The sequence below is a fragment of the Anolis sagrei genome, chromosome 1 (genome assembly GCF_037176765.1).
Source record: "Anolis sagrei isolate rAnoSag1 chromosome 1, rAnoSag1.mat, whole genome shotgun sequence".
NCBI lineage: Eukaryota > Metazoa > Chordata > Lepidosauria > Squamata > Dactyloidae > Anolis > Anolis sagrei.
Window position 1 is genome coordinate 6,630,315 of NC_090021.1, and position 24,906 is coordinate 6,655,220.

General features: G+C 45.5%; 1 protein-coding gene across 1 annotated transcript in view; it reads right to left on the reverse strand.

Moving 5' to 3' along the window:
* Positions 1-24,906, reverse strand: part of ZNF395 (zinc finger protein 395) — a 63,558-nt gene that overhangs the window by 32,870 nt on the left and 5,782 nt on the right. The window contains exons 2-3 of the mRNA XM_060754691.2: positions 10,527-10,779; positions 550-851 (exon numbers count right to left, since the gene is read on the reverse strand). Of these exons, the coding sequence (XP_060610674.2) occupies positions 550-851; positions 10,527-10,769 (545 nt within the window). The 5' untranslated portion in view covers positions 10,770-10,779. The remainder of the gene's footprint in view (positions 1-549; positions 852-10,526; positions 10,780-24,906) is intronic.

The following is a 24,906-nucleotide window of genomic DNA, read 5'->3' on the forward strand; positions in this document are numbered from 1 at the left end:
TATATTGCAAGCATTTCTGATGAGAACCTTCCCCTCTTTAACAAGCACCGGCTTTGGAAACCACGGAGGTCAAACAAAGTCCAGGCATCTTTCCTCCGATCCGTACCAGAATTTTGCACTCCATTCCCTTTGCTTCTCTGGGAGAAAAGAGCTATAAAAGGCGCCTTTAGCATAGTAAATTATTTAAACGAACTACTCCAGGCAACCCTTCACGAGCAGATCTTCAAAACATCCAAGTGATGAAATAATAATAATAATAAAAGAGCCTTCCAGTGTTAAAACTTCAAAGATGGCACTCCAGCTGTTGGCTTCGTTTGCATCAAATTGGGTTTTGGGAAATGTTCAAAGGTGCATCTCTACACTGTAGAATTAATGCAGTTTGACACCACGTTACATGCCATGGCTCAGTACTATGGAATCATGAGAGTTCCAAGGCACAAGGATTGGGTTGCCTTTGGGTTACCATAAGTCAACAATGGCTTGAAGGTATGTGACAACATTAGAAATTATCATAATGATGATGATACTGATGATGATGCAAACACTCACCTTTTAGGTACATCGATATTCTGGGACACGGATCTCAGAGCCGACACCACGGCGGCATTCACCGTGGCCGGGCAATCCTCCGTGGACATGGGAATGGTGCCAAATCCCAATGTTGTGGCTATGGCTTGCTGCGCATCCAAGGCTGGCATGCGCAATATCGGGGCCTCCGCCGGCTGCGCTTCCTCCACTTTGCGGCAGATGGGGAATCCATTTTCGGGGAGCAAGGCTTTCACTTCGTCGCTGGCGCAGTCATGATGCTCCATCAAGCCGGTTTGATCTTGCTCGTTGCAAAAGACACCCACCTGTAAGGAGAAAAGGTATCCATTTGCAACGATAGATGGTATATTTCCTCCACATTCACCAGGTTTTGGCACGAGGGACCCTCACCAAAGTGAAAATCCACTACAATATATACATATACATATTTATTTACAGTATTTATATTGGGTTGTTGTAGGTTTTTTCAGGCTATATGGCCATGGTCTAGAGGCATTCTCTCCTGACGTTTTGTCTGCATCTATGGCAAGCATCCTCAGAGGGAGTGAGGATATATAATGTTCGTTTGTAGGATTAACCTAACTCAAAAACCACTGGACGAATTGACACCTAATTTGGACACAATACACCTCTCAGGCTAACGAGTGACCATCACTCATAAAAACATTGAAAAACACAAAAAAGAGACCCCCTGTTGCACCAGCTCCACTGGCTGCCGATTTGCTACCAGGCCCAATTCAAGGTGTTGGTACTGGCCTATAAAGCCCTAAAAGGGTTCCGGCCCAAGATACCTAGCTGACCGCATCTCGGCCTATGAACCCACCCTGACTTTGAGATCTTCCGGGGGGGTCCTGCTCTCGATCCCGCCAGCCTCTCAAGCTCGGTTGGCAGGGACGAGAGATAGGGCCTTCTCGGTGGTGGTTCCTCGGCTGTGGAGCGCCCTTCCTGTAGACGTTAGGCTGGCACCATCTCTCATGACATTCCGTAGAAAGCTGAAGACCTGGATGTTTGTGCAGGCGTTTGAGTAATTTAGTGCAATTTTGGTAATTTGAACATAGGAACGGAACAATGGACGACGAATTTGGATTACGCTTGGATGATGAGGCGATCAGGGAGGGGATTGTGATATCTGTGTATTGATGATTGCTTATTAGTGATTAAGGGAAATGCGTAATTTAACTGTTACTGTATATTAATTACTGTTGTTTTTATTGTCTTTGCTGTTTGGAAACTGCTGTGAGTCGCCCTTGGGCTTGAGATACAGCGGTATACAAGAATAGTAAATAAATAAATAAATAAATAAATTAAAAGCAACCCCCCCCCCCCAAAATTACATTACAATGCATGTGCAAAACCACACATACATATGTACAAACACACATATGCACATATACACAAATATATACACACACATATACAAACACAGAACACATATACACAGAATGGGCCACAGCAACGCATAGCAGGAGACGGCTAGTGTGTATATATGTGTGTTTGCATATGTGTGTGTGTGTGGTTGTTGTGAATGCATACGTGTATTCTCTCCAAATTTGGTGTCAAAAACCAGTGGTTTTTGAGTTATGTTAATCCCACAAATGAACATTACATGTTTATTTATACCTAGCTGTGCCCTGCCATGCGTTGCTGTGGTCCAGTCTGTGTATGTGTGTTTTGTGCATATATATGTGTGTGTATATATTTGTGCATATGTGTATATATGTGGTTTTGCGCATGCGTTGCAATGTAATTTTTGTGGGTTTTTTGGCTTTTAAAATCTCTTCTGCTGTGTTTTTCAGTGTTTTTATGAGTGATGGCCACTCATTGGCCTGACAGGTGTATTGCAGCGGTTCTCAACCTGGGGGTCGTGACCACCAAGGGGGTCGTTTGGCCATTTCAGATGGGTCGTGGGGCTGCCTCCTTAGGCCCTGTCCCCAATGCTGCGCCCAGCCAAGGGCTCTCCTCACGCGAAGTCTCCCTCAGTTGGGCCGCGGTCCTGTGTTCCAGCAAGGCGGCGATCCAGCCGAGGGCTCTCCTCGTGCGAGGGCTCCCTCGGCTGGGCCGTGGTCCCACTTTCCAGCAAAGCCGCGACCCAGCCGAGGGCTCTCCTCGTGCGAAGGCTCCCTCGGCTGGGCCGCGGTCCCGCCTTCCGGCAACACCACAATTGTGCTGAGGGCTCTCCTCGTGCGAAGGCTCCCTCTGCTGGGCCGCGGTCCCACCTTCCGGCAAGACCACGATTGAGCCGAGGACTCTCCTCGTGCGAAGGCTCCCTCTGCTGGGTTGTGGTCCCGCCTTCCAGCAAGGCCGCGATCCAGCCAAGGGCTCTCCTCGTTCGAGGGCTCCTTCGGCTGGGCCATGGTCCTGCCTTCTGGCAAGACCACGATTGAGCCGAGGGCTATCCTCGTGCAAAGGCTCCCTCGGCTGGGCCACGGTCCCGCCTTCTGGCAAGACCACGATTGAGCCGAGGGCTATCCTCGTGCAAAGGCTCCCTCGGCTGGGCCGTGGTCCCGCCTTCTGGCAAGACCACAATTGAGCCAAGGGCTCTCCTCGTGCGAAGGCTCCCTCGGCTGGGCCGTGGTCCCGCCTTCCAGCAAGGCCGCAATCCAGCCAAGGGCTCTCCTCGTGCGAGGGCTCCCTCGGCTGGGCCACGGTCCCGCCTTCCGGCAAGGCTGCGACCCAGCCAAGGGCTCTCCTCGTGCAAAGGCTCCCTGGCTGGGCCACGGTCCCGCCTTCCGGCAAGGGCACAATTGAGCCGAGGGTTCTCCTCACGTGAAGGCTCCCTCAGCTGGGCTGCGGAGTTAGTCATGGGACTTCTGTGTGCTAAGGTTTGTTCCAATCCATCGTTGGTGGAGTTCAGAATGCTCTTTGATTTTAGGTGAATTATAAATCCCAGCAACTACAACTCTCAAATATCGAGGTCTATTTTCCCCAAACTCCACCACATTTGGGTATATTGAGTATTTGTGCTAATTCTGGTCCAGATCTATCGTTGTTTGAGTCCACAGTGCTCTCTGGATGTAGGTGAACTACAACTCCAAAACTCAAGGTCAATGCTCACCAAACCCTTCCAGTATTTTCTGTTGGTCATGGGAATTCTGTGTACCGAGTTTGGTTCAATTCCATCGTTGGTGGAGTTCAGAATGCTCTTTGATTGTAGGTGAACTATAAATCCCAGCAACTACAACTCTCAAATGACAAAATAAATCCTCTCCAACCCCACCAGTATTTAAATGTGGGCATATTAGGTATTTGTGCCAAATTTGGTCCAGTGAATGAAAATACATCCTGCATAACAGATATTTATATTATGATTCATAACAGCAGCAAAATGAGAGTTATGAAGTAGCAACAAAAATAATTTTATGGTTGGGGGTCACCACAACATGAGGAACTGGATTAAGGGGTCACGGCATTAGGAAGGTTGGGAACCACTGGTGTATTGTGTCCAAATGTGGTGTTAATTCGTCCAGAGGTTTTTGAGTTCTGTTAATCCCACAAACGAACATTACGTTTTTATTTATATCGATTGAGCTCTCCAAAGGTGCATCTACTCCAGGTCTACTATGTGAAATTAATGCACCTTAATATCACTTTAATACTGCTCAATGTTATTTATTTATTTTATTTATTTATAAGTTTTGTATACCGACCTTCTCACCTCTTTTGAGGGACTCAGACCGGTTTCCAACCATAAAATCACATACAGTCAGTAAAACAACATAATTCATATTACAATAACACATTAACAGAACTCAAAAACCTCTGGACGAATTAACACCACATTTGGACACAATACACCAGTGGTGTATTCAAGAGAGATATTGACAAGCTGGAATGTGTCCAGAGGAGGGCGACTAAAATGATCAAGGGTCTGGAGAACAAGCCCTATGAGGAGCGGCTTAGGGAACTGGGCATGTTTAACCTGAAGAAGAGAAGGCTGAGAGGAGATATGATGGCCATGTATAAATATGTGAGAGGAAGCCACAGGGAGGAGGAGGGAGCAAGCTTGTTTTCTGCTTCCTTGGAGATTAGGACGCGGAGCAATGGCTTCAAAGTACAAGAGAGGAGATTCCATCTGAACATGAGGAAGAACTTCCTGACTGTGAGAGCCGTTCAGCAGTGGAACTCTCTGCCCCGGAGTGTGGTGGAGGCTCCTTCTTTGGAAGCTTTTAAGCAGAGGCTGGATGGCCATTTGTCAGGGGGGATTTGAATGCAATATTCCTGCTTCTTGGCAGAATGGGGTTGGACTGGATGGCCCATGAGGTCTCTTCCAACTCTTTGATTCTATGATTCTATGATTGAAACAGCAAATATATTCAATAACTACAATGGTCAGTTGTCATATTAAAAATGATTATACATCATCCTCCATCCATATCTTAGGGTGTTGGCTCACTCATCGAATGCCTGTCTCCATAACCACGTCTTCACCTGTTTCCTGAATGTCAGGATAGAAGGGGTGGTTCTGATCTCCAGTGGGAGAGAGTTCCAGAGTCGAGGGGCCACCACCGAGAAGGCCCTGTCCCTCGTCCCCACCAGACGCGTTTGCGAGGCCGGTGGGACCGAGAGAAGGCCTCTCCAGACGATCTTAATAATCTTGATGGTTCATAGGGGAGAATATGTTATGGAGTCTTGGGATTTGTAGGTTCTACAGTGTAGATGCCTCCTTGGAGAGATCACTGAAAGTTTGGACTAAGGTCCAGAGTGGACGCTAATGCCCACAGACAAGCAGAGCCAGTGACTGCGTTGCTTCTGCACGACTGGCCTGGGGACTTCTCCCTCGGTGACAGCCTAATTGGATCGAGAGCCATTGCCTAACGCCCCAAAGTCTATTTTGGTTCCCGTAATTGTATCTGGGCTGAGCCCTCGTTATTCTTGGAGGCTATTTATAGGGGGGAACTCTAGTTACCGCCGGGGAAGAAAAGAGAGGCTGAACCGAGCAATGAAAAGAGCGACGGAGCACACTTCACTTGGGTCCAACTATGTGTTGCTGGGCAAGTCACACTCTCTCAGCTTCAAAGGATGGCAAGAGCAAGAACAGATCTTTCCAGGAACAAAATATTTCCAAGAAAACCCAATTACCTCATGAAGGCGGATCTGGCTAGGGTGGTCCATGCCTTAGTCACCTCCAGATTGGACTACTGTAATGCACTCTACGTGGGGCTACCCTTGAAAACGGCCCGGAAATTTCAACTGGTTCATCGGGCGGTGGCCAGGTTGTTAACTTGTGCTCCTTACAGGGAGAGGTCAACCCTCCTGTTTAAGGAGCTCCATTGACTGCCATTCATTTTCCGGTCCCAATTCAAGGTGCAGGTGCTTACCTACAAAGCCCTAAACCAGTGTTTCTCAACCTGGGGGTCGGGAGCCCTGGGGGGGGGGGGTCGCGAAAGGGTGTCAGAGGGGTCGCCAAAGACCATCAGAAAACATAGTATTTTCTGTTGGTCATGGGGGTTCTGTGTGGGAAGTTTGGCCCAATTCATTGTTTGGGTTCAGAACGCTCCTTGATTGTAGGTGAACTATAAATCCTAGCAAGTACTACTCCCAAATGTACTCCTATTTTCCCCAAACCCCATCAGTGTTCACATTTGGGCATATTGAGTATCCGTGTCAAGTTTGGTTCAGATCTATCATTGTTTGAGCCTACACTGCTCTCTGGATGTAGGCGAACTACAACTCCCAGACTCAAGGGCAATGCCCACCAACCCTTCCAGTATTTTCTGTTGATCATGGGAGTTCTGTGTGCCAACTTTGGTTCAATTCCATTGTTGGTGGGATTCAGAATGCTCTTTGTTTCCAGGTTAACTGTAAATCCCAGCAACTACAACTCCCAAATGACAAAATCAATCCCCCCTCCAACCCCACCAGTATTCAAATTTGGGCATACCGGGTATTTGTGCCAACTTTCCTCCAGTAAATGAAAATACATCCTGCAGATCATTATTTACATGGCGATTCATAATGTTAGGGTTATGGTTGGGGGTCACCACAACATGAGGAACTGTATTAAGGGGTCGCGGCATTAGGAAGTTTGAGAACCACTGCCCTAAACAGTTTGGGACACGCCTACCTGCGTGACCGCATCTCTGTGTACGAAGCCACACAATCTCTCCGTTCATCTGGAGAGGCCCTACTCACGATCCCACCTCCATCGCAAGCACGATTGGTGGGGACGAGGGACAGGGCCTTCTCGGTGGTGGCCCCTCGACTCTGGAACTCGCTCCCCAAGGACATTACACATGCCCCAACCTTGGCAGTCTTTAAGAGGAGCCTGAAAACGTGGTTGTTCCAGTGTGCCTTCCCAGAATAAGGCAACCCTAAGCAACATGTCCCTAATCGCACTTTACGAAGGATCTAGGATTGTCTGCTCGCTCCATCTCTCTCCAAATACCTAAACTAGTTATATGTTGAAATTGTCCACATGCTTGTGGATTTCAATGGCTTCTCTGTATAGTCGCAGCGCCCAAACACGAATCAAGGAACATGAAAGGCACTGCAGGCTACTTCAACCAGAGAAGTCAGCCATAGCAGAGCACCTGATGAACCAGCCTGGACACAGCATATTATTTGAGAACACAGAAATGCTGGACCACTCGAACAACCACCATGTCAGACTACACAGAGAAGCCATTGAAATCTACAAGCATGTGGACAATCTCAACAGAAAGGAGGAAACCATGAAAATGAACAAAATCTGGCTACCAGTATTAAAAAACTCTAAAATCACAACAGCACAACTACAGAGAGGAAACAAACAAGGACATCTAATCACCTCTCAACCAAAAATTGCTCCAGGCACTGCCAGGCCATTATATGCTAATCAAGGTGGTCAGTTGAAACATTCACACCTAGCTCCAGCAGACAAGAGTCCTTTGTCCCACCCTGGTCATTCCACAGATATATAAACCCTTTTTCCTAGTTCCAACAGACCTCACTACCTCTGAGGATGCTTGCCATAGATGCAGGCGAAATGTCAGGAGAGAATGCCTCCAGAACTTGGCCATATAGCCCCAAAAAACCTACAACAACCCACAATGGAGAATATTTTGCACAGAATTTTTGCAAAATAAAAATAATGTGCATTTCTTTTGCACACACACAAAAAATCATAGAATCATAGAGTTGGAAGAGACCTCATGGGTCATCCAGTCCAACCCCATTCTGCCAAGAATCAGGAAAATTGCATTCAAAGCACACCCAACAGATGGCCATCCAGCCTCTGTTTAAAAGCCTCCATAGAAGGAGCCTCGACCACACTCCGGAGCAGAGAGTTCCACTGCTGAACAGCTCTCACAGTCAGGAAGTTCTTCCTGTGAGACTACACTTAACTTTTGGAAACAAGGTTTGTTCCAAAAAATAAAATGTATAAATTTTCCAATCAGCTCCATTTCTAAGCACACCCAACAGATGGCCATCCAGCCTCTGTTTAAAAGCCTCCATAGGAGGAGCCTCCACCACACTCCGGAGCAGAGAGTTCCACAGCTGAACAGCTCTCACAGTCAGAAAGTTCTTCCTGTGAGATTACCCTAACTTTTGGAAACAACAAGGTTTGTTCCAAAAAATAAAATGTATAAATTTTCGATTTAGCTCCATTTCTAAGCACACCCAACAGATGGCCATCCAGCCTCTGTTTAAAAGCCTCCATAGAAGGAGCCTCCACCACACTCCAGAGCAGAGAGTTCCACTGCTGAACAGCTCTCACAGTCAGTAAGTTCTTCCTGTGAGAGTACACGTAACTTTTGGAAACAAAGTTTGTTCCAAAAAATAAAATGTGTAAATTTTCCATTCAGCTCTATTTCCATGCAGAATTATTTCCTGACAAGTAAATAATTCGGGGGAAAACTGCTCAAAGTATTTCATGGACAAGCAAAAAACATTTCGGAGTGAAACGCTGGCCACGAGATTCTCAGAAGAAACTTTGCGAAGAGAGGAGGCCCTTTTCAATTTGGCCATCCTTTCCAGGAGCTATTTTTATTTGGCTAGGGCTCCCAAATATTTTTAGCCGCAGGTTATTCTGGGCTTCGGGGTCAGCGGTTTCGGACTCCAGACCGCCGTCTCCAGCTAAAGATACGCCTGGCCGGGTTGCGGAAAGTGGAACGAATACCTCAAGAAGGCCAATCTGTCTCGCAAAGGACTCAGGGTGCAGCTGCACTGTAGAATTAATTCAGTTTGGCACCTCGTGGCTCGATGCAATGGAATCCCGGAAATTAAGAGTTTTCGAGATTTTGGGCATCAATACACACAATCATAGAATCATAGAATCAAAGAGTTGGAAGAGACCTCATGGGCCATCCAGTCCAACCCCATTCTGCCAAGAAGCAGGAATATTACATTCAAATCACCCCTGACAAATGGCCATCCAGCCTCTGCTTAAAAGCTTCCAAAGAAGGAGCCTCCACCACACTCCGGGGCAGAGAGTTCCACTGCTGAACGGCTCTCACAGTCAGGAAGTTCTTCCTAATGTTCAGATGGAATCTCCTCTCTTGTAGTTTGAAGCCATTGTTCCGCGTCCTAGTCTCCAGGGAAGCAGAAGACAAACTTGCTCCCTCCTCCCTGTGGCTTCCTCTCACATATTTATACATGGCTATCATATCTCCTCTCAGCCTTCTCTTCTTCAGGCTAAACATGCCCAGCTCCTTTAGCCGCTCCTCATAGGGCTTGTTCTCAAGACCCTTGATCATTTTAGTCGCACTCCTCTGGACACATTCCAGCTTGTCAATATCTCTCTTGAATTGTGGTGCCCAGAATTGGACGCAATATTCCAGGTGTGGTCTAACCAAAGCAGAATAGAGGGGTAGCATTACTTCCTTAGATCTAGACACTATGCTCCTATTGATGCAGGCCAAAATCCCATTGGCTTTTTTTGCCGCCACATCACATTGTTGGCTCATGTTTAACTTGTTGTCCACGAGGACTCCAAGATCTTTTTCACACGTACTGCTCTCGAGCCAGGCATCGTCCCCCATTCTGTATCTTTGCATTTCGTTTTTTCTGCCAAAGTGGAGTATCTTGCATTTGTCACTGTTGAACTTCATTTTCTTAGTTTTGGCCCATCTCTCTAATCTGTCAAGATCGTTTTGAATTCTGCTCCTGTCCTCTGGACTATTGGCTATCCCTCCTAATTTGGTGTCGTCTGCAAACTTGATGATCATGCCTTCCAACCCTTCATCTAAGTCATTAATAAAGATGTTGAACAGGACCGGGCCCAGAACGGAACCCTGCTTGTGGCACTCCGCTCGTCACTTCTTTCCAAGATGAAGAGGAAGCATTAGTGAGCACTCTCTGTGTTCGTCCACTTAACCAATGACTGATCCACCTCACCGTAGTTTTGCCTAGCCCACATTGGACTAGTTTCCTTGCCAGGAGGTCATGGGGGACCTTGTCGAAGGCCTTACTGAAATCCAGGTACGCTACATCCACGGCATTCCCCGCATCTACCCAGCTTGTAGCTCTATCGAAGAAAGAGATCAGATGAGTCTGGCATGACTTATTTTTGAGAAATCCATGTTGACTATTAGCGATGACTGCATTTGTTTCTAAGTGTTTGCAGACCGCTTCCTTAACAATCTTTTCCAGAATCTTGCCCGGTATCGACGTGAGGCTGACCGGACGGTAGTTGTTTGGGTCGTCCTTTTTTCCCTTCTTGAAGATTGGGACCACATTGGCCCTCCTCCAATCTGCTGGAACTTCTCCCGTTCTCCAAGAACTCTCAAAGATGGTTGCCAATGGTTCCGAAATGACTTCCGCTAGTTCCTTCAGTACTCTTGGGTGTAGTTGATCTGGCCCTGGGGACTTGAACTCATTAAGAGCGGCCAGGTATTCCTGGACGACTTCTTTCCCAATTTGGGGTTGGATGTCCTCCAATCCCTCATCCACTCCATCTTGCTGAGGTTGAAGACTCTCTTTTTGTGAGAAGACCTTCCAAAATACCTGGAGGGAGGGCCAAAATTTGCCCACGCCTGCCCTAAAGCAAATCCATTGCGTACCTTTTGGCTCGGAAGCAGCGTCGGCCAGCTCTGGTGTGGATCTCCGTGTCCTTTGGCCTCCGCAAAGTGGCTCTCGTCGTACGACCCAAGCAACGGAGGGGATCCCTTGTTGTGGTGGTCCAATGGCAAGGGGTGCACTGCCTGGGGGGCTCCCAACACGCCGTCCCCGAGCAAAGGGGGGGCCGAAATGCGGGCCCCCAGCAAGGAACGCTTCCCCAGCCGCCTCGACAGCACAGTCGCCATCTCAGACACTCTGCAAGGAGGAGAGAGAAAAGATGACAGCTGTAAGATTAATTATAGCCAAAAATTAGAAATAAAATTAGGAATACGAAATTGATGATCTATACATATAAAAACAAAAGAACCAATAAACAAAATCACACCAAATTTGGCAACAAAACGTCTCTCAACTCAAGGAGTGACCATCACTCAAAAAATTATGATTTTGTCATTTGGGAGTTGTAGTTGCTGGGATTTATAGTTCACCTACAATCAAAGATCATTCTGAACTCCATCAACGATGGAATTGAACCAAACTTGACACACAGAACTCCCATGACCAACAGAAAATACTGGAAGGGTTTGGTGGGCATTGACCTTGAGTTTGGGAGCTGTAGTTCACCTACATCCAGAGAGCACTATGGACTCAAACAATGATGAATCTGGACCAAACTTGGCACAAATATTCCATATGCCCAAATATGAACACAGATGGAGTTTGGGGAAAATAGACCTCGACATTTGGGAGTTGTAGTTACTGGGATTTATAGTTCACTACAATCAAAGAGCATGCAGAACCCCACCAACGACAGAATTGAGGCAAACTTCCCATGCAGAACCCCCATGACCAACAGAAAACACTTAAGGCCATCCAATCCAACTCCCTTCATCAGGGCAAGAAAACGTAATCAAAGCCCTCCTGACAAAGAGCCATCCAGCCATAGATATAGATAGATAGATATGATTCACACACTCACAGATATAGTATCAAAGTTTGAAAGGGACCCTTCAAGAAGGACAATGATATATTGCATCTTCAAGGGTGAGCAAACCAGACACTCTCCATATCAACACTGACAAAGAAACAGCAAGGAATACTCTTTACCCAGAAGCATAAAGAAATTACATATATTAGAAACCAACACTTTCTATTTACTTTATTTTCCAGATCAACAGACTGGGCCACAGCAATGCCTGGCAGGGGACAGCTAGTTACTCATATTTTTATACATGTAATCTCTATGTGCACCCACCACCCATGTGACATGTATCCATCCTTAATATTATTGATTCTTATACTGATCACTTCTCCAAAATGCAAACAATCAGAACAAAATCTGGCTACCAGTATTAGAAAAAACTCTAAAATTACAACAGCAAAACAACAGAGAGGAAACAAGCAAGGACTTCTAATCACCTCTCAACAAAAGATTGCACCAGGCACTGCCAGGCCATCAAATGCTAATTAAGGTGGTCAGTTGAAACATCCACACCTAGCTCCAATAGACAAGAGTTCTTTGTCTCACCCTGGTCATTCCACAGATATATAAACCAATTTTCCTAGTTCCAACAGACCTCACTACCTGTGAGGATGCTTGCCATAGATGCAGGCGAAATGTCAGGAGGGAATGCCTCTAGAACAGTGTTTCTCACCCTGGGAGTCGGGACACCTGGAGGGGTGGCGAGGGGGTATCAGAGGGGTCACCAAAGACCACCAGAAAACATAGTATTTTCTGTTGATCATGGAGGTTCTGTGTGGGAAGTTTGACTCAATTCTATCATTGGTGCGGTTCAGAATGCTCTTCGATTGTAGGTGAACTATAAATCCCAGCAACTACAACTCCCAAAGGTCAAGGTTTATTTTCCCCACACTCCACTAGTGTTCACATTTGAATCCGTGGCAAGTTTGGTCCAGATGCATCCACATTTGCGTCCACGTTGCTCTCTAGATGTATGTGAACTATAACTCCAAAACTCAAGGCCAATGCCCACCAAATCCTTCCAGTATTTTCTGTTGGTCATGGGAGTTCTGCATGCCAAGTTTGGTTCAATTCCATCGTTGGTACGGTTCAGAATGCTCTTCGATTGTAGGTGAACTATAAATCCCAGCAACTACAACTCCCAAATGTCAAGGTCTATTTTCCCCACACTCCATTAGTGTTCACATTTGAATCCGTGCCAAGTTTGGTCCAGATGCATCTTTGTTTGAGTCCACATTGCTCTCTAGATGTAGGTGAAGTGTAACTCCAAAACTCAAGGTCAATGCCCCTACATAGTTGGTGGAGTTCAGAATGCTCTTTGATGGTAGATGAACTATAAATCCCAGCAACTACAACCTTTAAATGTCAAGGTCTATTTTCCCCCAAACTCCAACAGTATTCACATTTTGGCATATTGAGTATCCGTGCCAAGTTTGGTCCAGATCCATCATTATTAGAGTCCACGGTGCTGTCTGGATGTAGGTGAACTACAACTCCAAAAACAAAGGCCAAAGCCCACGAAACACTTCCAGTGCTTTCTGTTGGTCATGGGAGTTGTGTGTACCAAGTTTGGTTGTATTCTATTGCTAGTGGAGTTTAGAATGATCTTTGATTGTGGGTGAACTATAAATCCCAGCAACTACAACTCCTAAATGTCAAGGTCTATTTTCCCCAAACTCCCAACAGTATTCACATTTTGGCATATTGAGTATCCGTGCCAAGTTTGGTCCAGATCCATCATTATTAGAGTCCACAGTGCTGTCTGGATGTAGGTGAACTACAACTCCAAAAACAAAGGCCAAAGCCCACCAAACACTTCCATTACTTTCTATTGGTCATGGGAGTCCTGTGTGCCATGTTTGGTTCAATTCCATCACTGGTGAAGTTCAGAATGCTCTTTGATTACAAGTAAACTATAAATCCCAGCAACTACAAATCCCAAATGACAAAATCAATTTTTTTTAGTGATAGTCGCTCCTTGGGTTAATAGGTATCTTGTGTCCAAATTTGGTGACAATTGCCCCAGATCCATCATTATTTGAGTCCACAATGCTGTCTGGATGTAGGTGAACTACAACTCCAAATACTACGGCCAAAGCCCAGCAAACACTTCCAGTGTTTTCTGTTGGTCATGGGAGTTCTGTGTGCCAGGTTTGGTTCAATTCAATCATTGGTGGAGTTCAGAATGCTCTTCGATTGTAGGTGAACTATAAATCCCAGCAACTACAACTCCCAAATGTCAAGGACTATTTTCCCCACACTCCACTAGTGTTCACATTTGAATCCGTGCCAAGTTTGGTCCAGATGCATCTTTGTTTGAGTCCACATTGCTCTCTAGATGTAGGTGAAGTGTAACTCCAAAACTCAAGGTCAATGCCCCTACATAGTTGGTGGAGTTCAGAATGCTCTTTGATGGTAGATGAACTATAAATCCCAGCAACTACAACTCTTAAATGTCATGGTCTATTTTCTCCAAACTCCATCGGTGTTCACATTTGGGCATATTGAGTCTTCGTGCCAAGTTTGGTCCAGATCCATCATTATTTGAGTCCACAGTGCTGTCTGGATGTAGGTGAACTACAACTCCAAAAACCAAGGCCAAAGCCCATGAAACACTTCCAGTACTTTCTGTTGGTCATGGGAGTTCTGTGTGCCAGGTTTGGTACAATTGAATCATTGGTGGAGTTCAGAACGGTCTTTGATTGTGGGTTAACTATAAATCCCAGCAACTACAACTCCCAAATGTCAAGGTCTATTTTCCCCACACTCCACCAGTGTTCACATTTGAATCTGTGCCAAGTTTGGTCCAGATGCATCTTTGATTGAGTCCACAGTGCTCTCTAGATGTAGTTGAACTATTTTCCCCAAACTTCAACAATATTCATATTTGGGCATATTGAGTATCTGTGCCAAGTTTGGTCCAGATCCATTATTATTTGAGTCCACCATGCTGTCTGGATGTAGGTGAACTATAACTCCAAAAACCAAGGCCAAAGTCCACCAAACATTTCCAGTACTTTCTGTTGGTCATGAGAGATCTGTATGCCAGGTTTGGTTCAATTCAATCATTGGTGGAGTTCAGAACGGTTTTTGATTGTAGGTGAACTACAAATCGCAGAAACTACAACTCCCAAATGACAATATCAATCCTCCTCCCCAACCCCACCAGTATTGGGTATTTGTGCCAAATTTGGTCGAGTGAATGAGAGTCCATCCTGCAAATCAGATATTTACATTACGATTCATAACAGTTGCAAAATTAGTTATGAAGTAGCAACGAAAATACGGTTATGGTTGGGGGTCACCACGACATGAAGGTATTAAGGGGTTGTGGCATTATTTTAACCAAGAGCAGGTCTCGCTGGGCTGGTTTCGGCGCTCTTGTTTACACAGCACCGGCTCATCCGGTTCTAAAAAAGCTGGCCCCGAAAAGGCTTTGCTTCCTGCCCGGGCTCTCCCTTGGGGAAGGCTGCGCCTACCATCTTCCTAAACCGGGCTTGCGGTTTGTTTGTCTTCGCAAGGCTCCCTGGCTGGCCCCGGACAAAATAATTGGCGATTGCTCCTTGTTGTACAAACAGGGCTGGAGATCCGCAGGAGGGAAACACCTCCCTTCTTTTCTGATCCTTCTCTAAGAAATCATAGCCAAAGCCTCGGGAAGGCTTTCCCATTGGGAATAGGATGCCGGATTCCGATGCGTCTGGGGTTTTAAAGGGACGGGACGTCTGGAAGCGGAGGAGGAGGGTGTCTTGGTTCGATGTTGTTTTTGGAAACCCAAACCTTTTCTGCAATGTCTCTTGACCCTTGGCTGGTGAGTTCTTAGGGACTCTTCCAGGGCTAATTCTGTTGCGCCATCTCCACTGGCTACCGATCTGCTACCGGGCTGAATTCAAAGTGCTGGCGTTGGCCTTTAAAGCCCTAAACGGTTCCGGCCCAAGCTACCTATCTGACCGCATCTCTGCCTATGAACCCACCAGGACTTTGAGATCTTCCGGGGAGATCCTGCTCTCGATCCCGCTTGCTTCTCAAGCTCGGCTGGCGGGGACGAGAGATAGGGCCTTCTTGGTGGTGGCTCCTCGGCTGTGGAACGGCCTTCCTACGGACATCTCTAGACTAGCACCATCTCTAATGGTATTCCGCAAAAAGGTGAAGACCTGGCTGTTTGAGCAGGCGTTTGAATAATTAGTGCAATGATTGGTTAATGAACACTGGAATGGAACAATGGATGACGAATCTGGAACATGTTTTTGATGACGAGACGACAGTGAATGAGTATTGTAGTAACTGTTTATTAACTGTGTAATGTATTAGGTTGTTAATGTTTCTATACTGTAGCACTGAATTTTTGCTGTTCGTATTTGTTGTGAACCGCTGTGAGTCGCCTTCGGGCTGAGAACAGCGGTATATAAGTAAGGTAAATAATAATAATAATAATAATAATAATAATAATAAATAATTCTCCGAAATGAAGTGGTTTGCCATCATATGGCATCGTGTTTGAGTCTCTTTTAAGAGAGGAACAGCAACAACAACAACAACAACAATTTATTTATTTATTTACTTTGCTTGTATACCGCAGTTTCTCAGCCCGTAGGCGACTCAACGCAGTTCACAACAAGAGCAAAAAGACAATCATAACAATATACAATTTAAAAACCATTAAGAGCATAGTATACAAAGTAATGACACATCAATAACAACACATCTCATAACGTCTCGTAACTAGAATCCAATTCGTCGTCTATAATTCCGTTCCTATGTTCGTCGTATTCGTTGCAGTTTATCCGAATGCCTGTTCAAACAGCCAGGTTTTTAGTTTTCTTCGAAACACCATTAACGTAGGAGCTGATCTAATGTCCATGGGAAGGGCGCTCCACAGCTGAGGAGCCACCACAGAGAAGGCCCTGTCCCTTGTCCCCGCCAGCCGTGCTTGTGATGCAGGCGGGATCGAGAGCAGGGCCTCCCCAGAAGATCTTAGAGTCCTGGTGGGTTCATAGGCAGAGATACAGTCGGATAGGTAGCTTGGGCCCGAACCGTTTAGGGCTTTATAGGCCAATGCCAGCACTTTGAATTGAGCCCGGTAGCAAATACATAAAAATGTAATGGGTTGTTGTAGGTTTTTTCGGGCTATATGGCCATGGTCTAGAGGCATTCTCTCCTGACGTTTCACCTGCATCTATAGCAAGCATCCTCAGAGGTAGTGAGGTCTGTTGGAATGTAATTTTTGTCTGTGGGATTAACAGAACTCAAAAACCACTGTGCAAATTGACACCAAATTTGGACACAACACACCTAACAATCCAATGTATGTCCTTCACTCATAAAAACACTGAAAAACACAGCAGAAGGGGCTAAAAAGCCACAAAAAACTAAATGACAATACAGAAAAAGAAAGAAAAGGGGAGGAAAGGAGAGAGAAAAAAGAAAGAAAGAGGGAGGGAAAGAAAGAAAGAAGGAAAGAATGGAAGCAAAGAGAGAAAGAAGGAAAGAGGTAGAGAAGGAAGCAAGGAGAGAAAGAGGGAGGGAAAGAAAAGGGGGGAAGGAAGGAAAGTTAGAGAAGGAAGGAAGGAGAGAAGGAAAGAAAAAAGAGAAAGAAGGAAGGAAAGAGGGAGCGAAGGAAGGGGGAAGATGTAGAGAAAGAGGGAGGGACGGAAAGAGAAGGAAGAAAGAGACAGAAGAGAAAGAAAAAAGAAGGAAGGAAAGAGATACAGAAGGAAGAAGAGAAGGAAAGCTCGGAAGGAAGGAAGGAGTGAAGGAAGGAGGGAAAGGAGAGAAAAGGGGAAGGCTGGCCACAGCAACGTGTGGCAAGTACAGTTAGTAATCTATATAAATAAAAATGTAATGTTCGTTTGTGGGATTAACAGAGCTCAAATACCACTGGACGAATTGACAACAAATTTGGACACAAGACACCTAACAACCCAATGTATGTCCTTCACTCAAAAAAATTTGATTTTGTCACTTGGGAGTTGTAGTTGCTGGGATTTATAGTTCACCTACAATCAAAGAACATTCCATCCCACCAACGATGGAATTGAACCAAACTTGGCACACAGTTCTCCCATGACCGACAGAAAATACTGGAAGGGTTTGGTGGGCATTGACCTTGAGTTTTGGAGTTGTAGTTCACCTACATCCAGAGAGCACTGTGGACTCAAACAATGATGGGTCTGGACCAAACTTGGCAGGAATACTCAATATGCCCAGATGTGAACACTGGTGGAGTTTGGGGAAAATAGAATCTTGACATTTGGGAGTTTTAGTTGCTGGGATTTATAGTTCCCCTACAATCACAGTGCATTCTGAATCCCACCAACGATAGAACTGGGCCAAACCTCCCACACAGAACCCCCATGTGGGCCACAGCAACACGTGGCAGGGGACGGCTAGTGATAATAATGATAATGATGATGATTATGATATATCACACAGTCCAAGACACTTGGGAAGTGTTCGACTTGTGACTTGTGGTTTTGTGATACGAAATCCAGCATATGCATCTCATTTGACTCTGGCACAAATCAGGAAAGGTGGTCCCAGTGGTGATCGGCACACTGGGTGCAGTGCCTCAAGACCTTGGCCTGCACTTAAACACAATCGGCGCTGACAAAATTACCATCTGCCAGCTTCAGAAGGCCACCTTACTGGGATCTGCACACATTATTCGCCGTTACATCACACAATCCTAGACCCTTGGGAAGTGTCCGACGTGTGATCCAATACAACAGCCAGCAGAGTGTCTACTGTGGACGCATCTTGTTGTGTTTCAAATAATAATAATAATAATAATAATAATAATAATAATAATAATATAATAATAATAATAATAAATCACACAGTCCTAGACGCTTGGGAAGTGTTCAAATTTTGACTTGTCATTTTCTGATACGAAATCCAGCATATAGATCTCATTTGCTGAGACATACTGTGTTTTTGTGTCAATAATAATAATAATAGCACAATCCTGAAGTTTGGAAGGGTCCCCCAAAGGTCATCTAGTCCAACCTTGATCCGTCAGTCACTTTTCCAAAAGCGTCCAGAGAAGGAGACATCCTCTGCTTCAAAATCTCCAGAGAAGGAGACTTCACTAGACTCCCAGACAGTCCATATTCCACTAGGGACTCCCAAAGGCCATCCAGTCCAACCCCGATTTGCCATGCAGAAACACCCAATCAAAGCCCTCCTAACAGATGGCCATCCATCCTCTGTTTCAAAACCTCTAGAGAAGGAGACTTCACCAGACTCTCAGACAATCCATATTCCACTAGGGACTCTCAAAGGCCATCCAGTCCAACCCCGATTTGCCATGCAGAAACACCCAATCAAAGCCCTCCTAACAGATGGCCATCCATCCTCTGTTTCAAAACCTCTAGAGAAGGAGACTTCACCAGACTCTCAGACAATCCATATTCCACTAGGGACTCTCAAAGGCCATCCAGTCCAACCCCGATTTGCCATGCAGAAACACCCAATCAAAGCCCTCCTAACAGATGGCCATCCATCCTCTGTTTCAAAACCTCTAGAGAAGGAGACTTCACCAGACTCTCAGACAATCCATATTCCAGTAGGGACTCTCAAAGGCCATCCAGTCCAACCCTGATTTGCCATGCAGAAACACCCAATCAAAGCCCTCCTAACAGATGGCCATCCATCCTCTGTTTCAAAACCTCTAGAGAAGGAGACTTCACCAGACTCTCAGACAATCCATATTCCAGTAGGGACTCTCAAAGGCCATCCAGTCCAACCCTGATTTGCCATGCAGAAACACCCAATCAAAGCCCTCCCAACAGATGGCCATCCAGCCTGTGTTTCAAAACCTCCAAAAAAGAAGACTCTACCAGACTCCCAGACAGTCGATATTCCACTAGGGACTCCCAAGGGCCGTCCAGTACATTCACAAGCTGCCATGCAGATATATCCAATCAAAGCCCTCCCAACAGATGGCCATCCGGTCTCTGCTTGAAAACCTTCAGAGAAGGAGTCTCCACCACACTCCCAAGCAGCATAGTATACCATAAGAACAACAACAGCATGAGGGCAATGGGAAAGGGTGGGATTAGATGACCTCTAGCAGCCCCCTTCTAATTCTATGATGTCTATGTATATTTAACCTGGAGAAGACTAAAGAGGTCTGGCCATCTGTGGAGAGGGCTTTGATTGTGTTCCTGCATGGGAAAGGGTTGAACTAGATGACCTTTAGGGGGATCCCTTCTAATTCTATGATGTCTATGTATATTTAACTTGGAGAAGACTAAAGAGGTCTGGACATCTGTCAGGAGGGCTTTGATCGTGTTCTTGCATGGAAAAGGGCTGGACTAGATGACCTTTAGGGGATCCCTTCTAATTATATGTCTATGTATATTTAACCTGGAGAAGGCTAAAGAGATCTGGCCATCTGTTGAGAGGGCTTTGATTGTGTTCTTGCATGGGAAAGGGTTGGACTAGATGACCTCTAGGGAATCCCTTCTAATTATACTTAAGAGGTCTGGCCATCTGTTGAGAGGGCTTTGATTGTGTTCTTGCATGGGAAAGGGTTGGACTAGATGACCTTTAGGGAGATCCCTTCTAACTATATTATTTCTATGTATATTTAACCTGGAGAAGACTAAAGAGGTCTGGCCATCAGTTGGGAGGGCTTTGATTGTGTTCTTGCATGGGAAAGAGTTGGACGAGATGACCTCTAGGAGGGTCCCTTCTAACTACATTATTTCTATGTATATTTAACCTGGAGAAGATTTAAGAGGTCTGGCCATCTGTTGAGAGGGCTTTGATTGTGTTCTTGCATGGGAAGGGACAGCATGAGAGCAATGCTATGGAATTCTATGATGTCTATGTATATTTAACCTGGAGAAGACTAAAGAGGTCTGGCAATCTGTTGAGAGGGCTTTGATCATGTTCTTGCATGGGAAAGGGTTGGACTAGATGACCTCTAGTGGGGGTTTCTTCTAATTATATTATTTCTATTTAACCTGGAGAAGACTTAAGATGTCTGGCCATCTGTTGAGAGGGCTTTGATTGTGTTCCTGCATGGGAAAGGGTGGGATTAGATGACCTCTAGGAGGATCCCTTCTAATTATATTATTTCTATGTATATTTAACCTGGAGAAGACTTAAGAGGTCTGGCCATCTGTTGAGAGGGGTTTGATTGTGTTCTTGCATGGGAAGGGACAGCATGAGAGCAATGCTATGGAATTCTATGATGTCTATGTATATTTAACCTGGAGAAGACTAAAGAGGTCTGGCCATCTGTTGAGAGGGGTTTGATTGCATTCTTGCATGGGAAAGGGTTGGACTAGATGACCTCTAGTGGGGGTTTCTTCTAATTCTATGATTCCTATGTATATTTAACCTGGAGAAGACTAAAGAGGTCTGGCCATCTGTTGAGAGGGGTTTGATCATGTTCTTGCATGGGAAAGGGTTGGACTAGATGACCTCTAGTAGGATCCCTTCTAATTCTATGATTTCTATGTATATTTAACCTGGAGAAGATTTAAGAAGTCTGGCCATCTGTTGAGAGGGGTTTGATTGTGTTCTTGCATGGAAAAGGGTTGGACTAGATGACCTCTAGAGGGGGTTTCTTCTAATTCTATGATTTCTATGTATATTCAGCCTGGAGAAGACTTAAAAGTGGCCTACAGCCATCTTAATAAATATCTGAAGACATGGAGAAGATGGCTCGAGTGCGGTGGGGCTAAAATGGAGCAAAGTTTGCTCTCTGTCCATCATTGTTTGCAACGCCTTCAGTGCATCCGAGCCCAAAAGTGCAGAGAAAGGCATAAGAGAAACTCCAGGAAGGAAAAGGCGAAGGATTAGCGGAAGGAAAGCCTTGCAGCTTGTAAAACTTAAGATCTGATATGTTCGGCGGCGCATTGCTGCAGAGGCCAAGGGGGTGTGGCAGAAATGCGCCCGCAAGAGACATGCCGTGGCGTGGTCGGGAGGGAGGGAGGGCGCAATCAGTCACACAATCATAAACTGGGACTCCCAAAGGCTTCCAAAGGCCATCTAGCCCAACCCCATTCTGCTTTGCAAGACTTAATGGTCATGCAAACCAAGTTGCTAAATCAGAGCAAAGAATTCATGTGAACCAATACTATTTATTGTCGAAGGCTTTCATGGGTTGTTGTGAGTTTCCCAAGCTGTATGGCCCATGTTCCAGAAGCATTCCCTCCTGACATTTCGCCTGCATCTATGGCAAGAATCCTCAGAGGTTGTGAGGTCTGTTGGAAACTAGGAAAATGAGGTTTATACGAGGCTTGAATGAAAAGTAATGCCTCCACCTTTGTAACTCCTCAACAGATGGCAGTACTGGTATGCAGCAGGTACTGGCTTGTTTGGTAGACTCTCCTCTACATTTCCAAAATGGAAATGTAGAGGAGAGTTTACTGAACAAGCCAGTACCTGCCACATACTAGTACTGCAATCTGCTGAAGAGTTACAAAGGTGGAGACATTACTTTTCATTCAACTCTCCAAAATGGAAACTGAAGAGGAGAGTCTACTGAACAAGCCAGTACCTGCCGCATACCAGTACTGCCATCTGTTGAGGAGTTACGAAGGTAGAGGTATTACTTTTCATTCAACTCTTCCAAAATGGAACTGTAGAGGAGAGTCTACTAAACAAGCCAGTACCTGCCGCATATCAGCACTGCCATCTGTTGAGGAGTTACAAAGGTGGAGGCATTACTTTTCATTCAACCCTCCAAAATGGAACTGTAGAGGAGAGTCTACTGAACAAGCCAGTACCTGCCACATACCAGTACTGCCATCTGTTGAGGAGTTATGAAGGTGGAGGCATTACTCTTCATTCAAAATGGAACTGCAGAGGAGAGTCTACTGAACAAGCCAGTACCGGCCGCATACTAGTACTGCCATCTGTTGAGGATTTACAAAGGTGGAGGTATTACTTCTCATTCAACCCTCCAAAATGGAACTGTAGAGGAGAGTCTACTGAACAAGCCAGTACCTGCCGCATACCAGTACTGGCTTGTTCAGTAGACTCTCCTCTCCATCTGTTGAGGAGTTACAAAGGTGGAGGCATTACTTTTCATTCAACCCTCATATATCTGTGGAATAATGTCCTGGGTGGGAGAAAGAACTCTTGCCTGTTGGAGGTAGGTGTCAATGTCTCAATTGGCCACCTTGATTAGCATTTAATGGCCTAGCAGTTTCAAGATCTGGCTTATTACTGCCTGGGAGAATCCTTTGTTGAGATGTGATTAGCTGTCCCCGACTGTTTCTTGTCTGGAGTTCCCTGTTGGGAGGTGATTCGTTGACATTCCACAATTTTCCTAGTTTCCAACAGACCTCACAACCTCTGAGGATGCCTGCCATAGATGTAGGCGAAACGTCAGGAGAGAATGCTTCTGGAACATGGCCCAGAAAATTCACACAACAACCTAGCAATACTATCCTTCAACTTTCCAGCACAGAAGCAAATAGTACAGTAATATTGCTTCCTTTAAAACCTTTAGAACACGTTGTAATCCTGTTCTCCTTTGGGCCAGGGAGGGCCCAATTATGCTCCATTAGGAGTCCTCATCTGCTCCTGCGTGAACAACCTGCGGGGAAGGCAACAACGCTTTGCCCAAACGACACTCAAACCTGAAAAGTCAGAAGCTGGTGCATTTATTCCCCATTGACAGGGTGCAAAACTCTTCCCAAAAGGGATAAAATTGCGAAGGGCTGCACAGGAAGGAGCCAATCAGTCCTATGCACCAAATGGTCCAAACCTGTAGGAAATCTCAAGTAGTACTAAAAGTAAAGGTTTCCCCTTGACGTCAAGTCTAGTTGTGTCCGACTTTGGTAGGTGGTACTCATCTCAATTTCTAAGCCAAAGAGCCGGCGTTTTCCACAGACACTTAAAAGTAAATAAGCACACCATGCAGCCGGTTCACAGTATCAAGTGCCAACTAAAGCTTGTGCGCCAGCTGCGCCCGTACCTTGGGAAGTCTGACTTGGCCACAGTAGTCCACGCTCTGGTTACATCCCGTTTAGACTACTGCAACGCTCTCTACGTGGGGTTGCCCTTGAAGACAGCTCGGAAGCTCCAACTAGTCCAACGCTCGGCAGCCATGATTTTAACAGGAGCGGAGCGCAGGGAGCATACAACCCCCCTGTTGCGCCAACTCCACTGGCTACCGATCTGCTACCGGGATGAATTCAAAGTGCTGGCGTTGGCCTTTAAAGCCCTAAACGGTTCCGGCCCAAGATACCTATCCGACCGCATCTCCGCCTATGAACCCACCAGGACTTTGAGATCTTCCGGGGAGACTCTGCTCTCGATCCCGCCTGCTTCTCAAGCTCGGCTGGTGGGGACGAGAGATAGGGCCTTCTCGGTGGTGGCTCCTCGGCTGTGGAACGCCCTTCCTACGGACATTAGACTAGCACCATCTCTAATGGTATTCCGCAAAAAGGTGAAGACCTGGCTGTTTGTGCAGGCGTTTGAGTAATTTAGTGCAATCTGGTAATGGAACATAGGAATGGAACAATGGACGACGAACCTGGACTACGCTTGGATGATGAGAAGATTGGGTACGGTTGTTTTTCGTAATAATTGTGCATTGTAATTGCTTATTGGTAATTTATGGATAATGTGTTAAGTCAATTGTTATATGTTGTATGGAACCACTGCTGTTTCTACTGTTTTTACTGTTTGTGAACCGCCATGAGTCGCCTTCGGGCTTGAGATACAGCGGTATAGAAGCAAAGTAAATAATAATAATAAATAATAATAACTAAATTACCAACACTATCGTTAAATGGCATCATTCATTTCGTATTATATTAAATCTCACTGTCATCAAATTCACTGCTAATGAGACCACTGCACAAACCTCCTTGCATTCAAGGAGCCGTCTTTCTATCAGGAGCATTTGAATATATAGTAGGATCCTAGTATCACGAGGTTTTGTTATCCACGTCTGTCAAAATATAGGCATCCACTAGGATGAAAGGAGGAAAATTCAAGATAAACCAAAAAAAAAGAAGTTAATCTATGGAACTCCCCGCCACAAGATGAGACGATGACAACCAACTTGGATTATTTGAAAAGGACAATAAATTAAATCTTGAAGAGCTATTAATGGCGATGACGATAACGATCTATTACTACTCCTATTGGAAGAGGATCTCAAAGTTTCATCTATTCCAACTCCTTATCAGTACAGGCATCCTCATCCTCCTCCTCATCCTCCTCCTCCTCCTCATCATTACTATTTACAGGCTGAGTCTCCCTTATCTGAAATGTTCGGGACCAGGAATTTTCCGTATTTTTCATATTTCACAAATACATACCGAGATATTTCGGAGATAGGACCCAAGTCTAAACACGAAATTAATTTTTGTTTCCTAGACATCTTAAACACCTAGCCTGAAGATAATTTAATATATATAATTTTAGCAATT